General features: G+C 38.1%; 1 protein-coding gene across 1 annotated transcript; it reads right to left on the bottom strand.

The window, feature by feature from the left end:
- Positions 1 to 2,839: 2,839 nt before the first annotated feature.
- On the bottom strand, positions 2,840 to 7,060 carry LOC104507762 (integrin alpha-4-like; the record flags this gene model as incomplete). Its single annotated transcript, XM_010149141.1, has 5 exons — positions 2,840 to 2,932; positions 3,797 to 3,916; positions 4,091 to 4,189; positions 4,688 to 4,807; positions 6,953 to 7,060. Coding segments are annotated over 5 exons (540 nt in total), but the record flags the coding sequence as incomplete, so codon positions are not given.
- Positions 7,061 to 7,178: the final 118 nt, after the last annotated feature.

Raw genomic sequence — 7,178 nt, 5'->3', positions numbered from 1 at the left:
ATTGGATTGATGATCTTAAAGGTCTTTTCCAACCTAAAAGATTCTATGATAAAGTACTGCAGGCGTTATTTGTCTCCCAAGAGCAAGCTGTTACCTGTTAGAAATGTCGTGAGGTTTCTGTGGGCAAAGCTGGCCAGTAGTGAAGGCTTTGTAACCAATGACATGCCTGCTTCGTAGGAATCTTACAGCTAGTTCTGCTCTTGGCACTGGAGTTAGCGGCTGCAGGGTAGGAGCAGAGTCACCACATCCTTTGGGCTGGACAGGCCCTGTCAGGGCTTGAGCCCAACCTCCTGCTTAGAGCGGGTCCAGCCATGAGATCAGATCTGGTAGTCAGGGCTTCACCCAGTCTGGCCTTGAAGCCTCCAAGGAAGGAGACACCACCACCTCTCTGCAGCTCTGCTCTGATGCCTGGCCATCCTCATGAGGAACATGTCCTCACTCATGTCCAGTTGGAAGGTCTCACTGCAGTTTAAACCATGGGGCTGAGCTGCTGTGAGTAGCCTCCAGTTCAACTACTGTAATTGATACTGTAACGTACCAAATGCTTCTAACATGTTAAGACTAAACTTCCTAAGTTGTCCAAGAAGGAGATTCCACTACATTTAGTAGATGTAATGGGTTTTATTACGTAACTGAAAATTAACAACATAACTTGCAGAAGAAACTGCATTCATGTGCTAAACACTGGGATTCTTCCTAAGAAAACGAAATTGAGTGATACTTTATAACTTTGCCACCATCAGGGCATTGTACATTCATTTTTTTGTCAATATGGTTTATAAAAGCTAATTGAATTTTGTTTCATACGCTTAAACAGGCAGCCAACATTTACATGTTAATAATAACACCTGAACAGGAAGTACGCGATCTCCAAGGAAACATCATCGCACGTACTGGCTTATGTAAACTATTTCAAAGACAAATGAAATGCTTTAGTTTTACTCCTTTGCATTGTTTGTACTGAAAAGAATGTTAATTCTTTTTCCAGTATTTGAGGTATATTTTTCACAATATACTGTAATATCAATTTCTGTTCAAGGATACTTCGTTTAAAGTGCAAAAATTCACTAAAGCCATTTGGAACATAAACATTTTGTGTATATTTTCATAGACTTGCAAGGAAATCTTTTGTTCTTCACATTTTATTTTGATTTAAAAAAATATATATATACACATTCATTTGTCCTTGCAATGCAGAAGAGTTTAGAGAAAATTTACTTTAGAGCGATCGACATCTTTGGCATCAAATGATTTGAAAGGAAATTACAAAATGGTCCCCAATACCTTCAGAATCTGTGGACAGTGTGGCTTTTACGGCACCAAATACGCTCTTAGCAAAAGTGGTTGCTGAAGGCACTCTGTATGGCTTTTGAGTCGCAGGCTAACTCCTGTGTGACGGTGCAGCTTCAGCGTACACGGACACATCACGTTCATTTCTCCTTGCAGTTCAGAGACATCAAAGGCACGGCAGGAAAGGCTGTATCGTGTATGGCTGTTGCAATAGATTCAGCTGTTGAGGAGGTTGTATGTTCTCCAGTTGTACTGGGGAGCAAAGTAATGGTGTGTTTTTTTTGGGTTTTTTTTTTCCTGGATCGTACTATTTCACCAAAGCTAGGTGGCAGTGCAAACTTATCTAGCTGAAGAAACTTCCTGTAGTAGCAGAGCAGTGGTTTGAACCATGTTTCCATTCAGTCATTTATCTTTCTGCTGAGTGGCTTCTGAGGATGCCTGTTTGGATGGTATTGATCTGACAACTTCACAAAAATTCAGGCTAGCTGTCCAATTGACTCCCTTATGAAGTAAGTACTTCCAGGTAAAGGGTGGTGTATCTAAAGATAAAATTTGGCCCAGTAAGGTTGGCATTTGGAGTCCTTTGGGTGTGTGTTTCTTCATTTTGTCACCATGTGAAGTTAGTTTTTCTTTTTCAGGTCCTGGAAGAATGCTACTATGCCAAGTAATATAGAAAAATCTTCAAATAAATAAAAATAAATACTTGTTTTCAAAACCCCCCCACAGGACTCTTTCATTGGAGAAGTCCAAAACATCATGGCAGCAATATCTGAGGAAAGGATTAAACAACTAATTCTGTCATGCTTGCAAGTACCATGTTGTAGACAGCTGCAAATTAGGATCTCCAACACATTACTCGTTCTACAGCTGAGAGAGGATTCTGTGCTCCAGCTCAAGGCTACCACACAGAATTCCCTGCTCTGAATCCACTTTTGACCTTCCTGGTTCTGGCTTGCCTGGGTGTGTCTGTGTCTCTGCAGTGTTGTGGCTGTGCCTGTGAAGCCAAAGTTTACGAGGTTACCTTCAGAAGCCCAAGAAAGCTTCTGATAGCTGTTTTCTACATCCACGTGCTCTTCTTACGGTCCCTTTCACTGGTTTAAGGTAATTTACCCTTGGAAAATGAGGGTGGATTTGTTCTTGAATGTCTAAGCAAAAGATTATTGAAACTTGAAAATGAAAGAATAACTCATGCTAATGTTTGTGAGATCTTATTTTTCCAGGGTTGCCCGACCATTTTTACTTTCTAGTTCTCTCTGGTAAGTAATTCTTCTTCTCTTTATCTTTAGTGTTGTTCTGTCGGTTTGAAACCAGGTATATATATATTTGGTATTTCAGATATTACTGAGGAGACTTCAAAATGTTTTACCATTTTTATATTAGAAAACCAACAGTACTCTAAGGCGTAGTCCTCTGTACAGTCCAAGGAACTAAGCTGTATTTTGTAAGAGCGAGTGAGCTCAAGACCAGTCTTCTTGTCACTGATATTTCTCCTGTGAATTAACCTGATTCTTAAATTCTTCATTTAAAAAGCAAACATTTACTTGCCATCTTAGTCATTTTTGTTCCCACTTGTAAAACTCCAGCTCTCTCTTCTGTTCTTGTCTTGAGAGACCGGTTTGTATTGCCTTTTGAAAAAGCCAATCTGAAATACATAATTTTGGAATCTGTTGTCAGAACATTGTTGTTAACAAATCCAAACCACAACACATGAAGTAAAATAAAATAGATGTATATGGTGTTTATGAATGATGGTATTGGCCATTCCTTTCTCATACCAAGTAATCAAGTGTTACTCGTCAGTCAAAAAAGTGGGTTTGCTTTTTCTTTTACTTGTTGGGAAGCTAATACTTTCCTGCCAGGAATAAGGACACGTGGGCTTGTGAACTGTAACAGGCCACAGAATCCAGTATTTTTACATGTGAAATGGTAATAAAACTTTTCTTGTTAAGTTTGTTTCATTTCTACAATTCCCTGGGAAAATCAGTGGGTGAAGAAAGTCTGCATGTAAGTAAAGAAGTTAACAGTCTCTTAATCGCTTGTCAGAGAAGCTGCATCCTTCCTTCGTAGTTTTCTTTATACTTAACAAATCCTGTGCTAAGTATTTATGTTGCAGTCTAAAAATCTAAAACATTTTATTCGGCATGAAACTAAACTGTTAGTCATCATGTGTCAAGTCACATTACGTGTGGAGCACCATCCCACAAAAATGATCCATTTGATAGCATTAAGTTATGGCATCTTATGTTTGCCAGTCATGTGTATATGAAACATGGGAAGGGGTTTGTGGTGTTGTTCAACAGAAGGTGTAGAATATGAGAAGATAAAATGAAGGAAAATGGAGAAGTATTTTGAAAAAACACAAGTTACAGGAGGAATTATATTTCTTCAGAAAGGACAGACTGTAATAAAATGTTACTGATCCTTTAACCTGCATTAATAGATCCAAAGAACCACCACCAGGGTGAATTCCTGACTTCAGAACAACTGAGAAATACTGAAAACCTACCTTCCATAATATAAATGAGAGAAGCAAAAACAAGGTAACACCAACTATTAAGCCTATTCCAATAATTAGCACAGTGACATGGTATTTTGGCTTTTGGTGGTGCACTCCTTCCAAATAGACCTGGAAAGCAGAAAAGAAGTTTAGACATTAAGAATGTAATTAATTTTCCTAGATTTTTTTTAACAGTATGTATTCATTTCATGTGTGTAGATATGTATAGAACTCCACACTTACAAGGGCTGTTGGGTTTTTACTTTAAAAACATCACCACAAATTCATTAAGAGAATTCTTACATATGCAACTTGCTTGTCCTTGTGAAGCTCAATAACTTTTGCATTTTTTTCTGGTGAGGCTGTCGCTCTTACTTCAAACTTCAATGCTGTTGCATCATCCTGATTAAAGAAAAAATAAATCCTATCTTTTAAAAAATAACTTCAACACATTAATTCCTACTTAGCAAAAATGGTGACACAGCTGCTCGCAGAAACAAAATCTCACAGAAACACACAATGGCGCCTTTTTCTGATCACAAAACAAATTAGGACTAGAAGCTGGAATGGAGCCCAGTTGGATTTTACTTAAGTCCACATCCACGCTGCTGTTCTCAGAAAAGTACAATTATGAGTTGAAATTAAATCCCAGTCCAACGTGACCCAGCCAGAACAGGCAAAGCAATACGTACTAGTAAGTTATGATCTAAAATACCTGTTTTTCAGTGTTTTTCCATTTCTCTTACATTGCCTTGAGACTTAGCATTGGAAACATAAAATAGCTAACACCTAGAAGATTTGGATTTAATCATACTGTTTACAGACATCTATTAATACCTATGATACTGCAAATATGCCTTGAAATACTCCCCTCTCAAGTATGAAAAATTCATGTGTTACCATTTCTAAAAGGGCAGGGGTAGCCTCCAGCTGCAACTGAATGGTTGCTTCTTTCCCACTCTCCATGTTTCCAAGCTTGCAGTATATTTGTAAGCAGAGGCTGTCATTTTTCATGCAGTACTGTAAAAGGGAGTGAAAGATTAAAACTCAGTTTTATCAGTTTCTCATCTTAGTATTAAAGATACTCAGGAACAGAGTAAAACAAAGCTCCATGTTTGTTCTTTGAAAGGTCAGGGTGTTACTCTAGGTTGTCATGCATCACTGCCAATCCTTAGGTGCTAAAGGAACAGTACAAGGGACCTGACCTAGTTGTTACAGGAGACAACACATCATTTCTTCTTAAAAATTCAATATTTAATTTTTTTTACTGTTATTTCAAGTTAGCTTTTATCAAGATTGATACATGACAGTGACTATATGATATCCAGTATAAACAGCATAATTGATTGGTACTAGCTGTCAGTATACAAGGACCATGTCACTCAGCTCTGGAGAAGACAAAAAAGCAAGCCTGTATGTGATTACATTCACTAAGACTGCAATACCCATACTCTGATTTGGCATTCGAGTGCAGGCTGCCTGTCAATCACTGGTTGATGTTCCTTGTAACATGCTTATTTAAAGCTTCTTTTAAGATGGAAGTATTACACAAAATTGTACTTTATCAAACACAAATTGCAGGAGACAGATTTCTATGAGAACAAACTCTCAAAAAATATAACACCAGAATAACAATTCTGGTTTGGATGACACAGTTGAGTATCTGCTGTCCAGCAGAGACCATAAGCAGGTACAGAGGGATGAGCCTGAACAGACCAGGCACATACACTATTCTCCCAGCCTCACCAATAATTTTAAGAACAACTTCCCCAGCCAAAAAATATTTCTGTATGTTTTGTAATTCTCAATGACTTTCAGTGCCATCAACTTGCGTAGTCTCCCTTGGAAGTCACTTATTTGTAGCATTCATCACATCCTTCAGTAAGAATTTCCACTGTGAGTACGTATGTTTTTTTTTAACCTGGCTCCCATTAGTTACATTAGGCAGTTACAGTTAGGCAATGAATATTTTATCTGCATACTCCATGTAATTAATACTGGTTTTCCCCACATGCATCAGTTTTTATTTGTTACTGAGCTTCCGTGATTCTCTGCCTGCTCATTCAGTTACACAACCCTTCGGCAGTTCTTCGTAGGTGACTCTCATCCCCCTCACTTCAGTGACATGCAACTAATCAACTTCCTCATCTCAGTTCTCACCTTTTTCACTGAAGTCACAACTTTGCTGACCTTCCTACAGGTCCCACCACAAATCCTTGGATCCCACTGCTCTGGTGACCTCATTACATAAGATATACCACTATATCAAGGCTCATTCACGCAGTCATTTATTTCCCACCAATGCCAGAAGACAGACCTTACCATTTGTCTCTTAGCAGGCTTTGAAAAGAAAGTGACAACATCCTTTAATATGTTTTCATTTTTTTCTACTGTGCTACAGTTTCTGGGATACTTATTATAGAAGCATTGTCCAGCTGTTGTCTGGCAATAAAAATAACATAACCGCTGTTAAACATCAGATAATAATCAGAATACAGATATCAGAGAAGCAAGAAGGGCAAAAGGAATGCAACTTTTACTTTCAGAATTCTAAACCACATAAGGCTGAAGATAGATCATCCTGTTCTTGTTCACTCTGCTTCACCTAGCTAATAAACTTGCAGGCGTCTGTGGACAGCGGGTTACACAGCATTTTCAGGGAGTGGGTATGATTAAACCAGAAGGGGGCTTGAGGTGTCCGTGCCCATTTGAGTTGACTGCAGTAGGCATATTTAGGCGAACTTCAGGCATAAGGAACTTCTTGCACCCTATTTTAGCTGATGTGTATGAATATTAATGTTCTGCAAAGACTCTATATTGTATGTTCTCATAATGAAAGTTCTGTTTGATATGAAATAACTAAGACTGATAGACGAGAGTCTTTGAAGAGTTACCCAATGCAGAAATTCTTTGATTTGTTTTAATACACTGTATTCTCCTCAGTAGCAGGAAAGAATTGGCAAACACAAATACAGATGCATGTCAAGGATCAAGCTTTGCACAGATGGATTCTCTGAGTTCAGTGGGACTTTGATAAGGACCTAAGGTATTGGGTTTGCTTGAAAGAAATGGAACACATACTTAGTACCTGGTTCTGCTATGCTCTGCTTCCCTCTCATAGAATTCATACAGCTAATAAAATGATATTAAGTAACCTGTGCTTACCTTGATATCCAGTATGTTGAATAATTTTAAGTCATTGGGTGGAAATGCGTTAGGTATCATTATCTCCAGGTTTGTATTTGGAGCCATGCTTGGTCCTGCACTGATAACCTTGTGGGAAGAATGTTATAAATTTAAAGTTTTAATTCATGGTAGCTATTCAAGTAACTATATATATAAAAAAATATATATCCATATATATTTAAGAATCATGGAATCATAGAATGGT

Source organism: Eurypyga helias, unplaced genomic scaffold (genome assembly GCF_000690775.1).
Source record: "Eurypyga helias isolate BGI_N326 unplaced genomic scaffold, ASM69077v1 scaffold42543, whole genome shotgun sequence".
Classification (NCBI taxonomy): Eukaryota; Metazoa; Chordata; class Aves; order Eurypygiformes; family Eurypygidae; genus Eurypyga; species Eurypyga helias.
The sequence above is the reverse complement of the archived record's forward strand: the minus strand, read 5'-3'. Positions and strand labels throughout refer to the sequence as shown.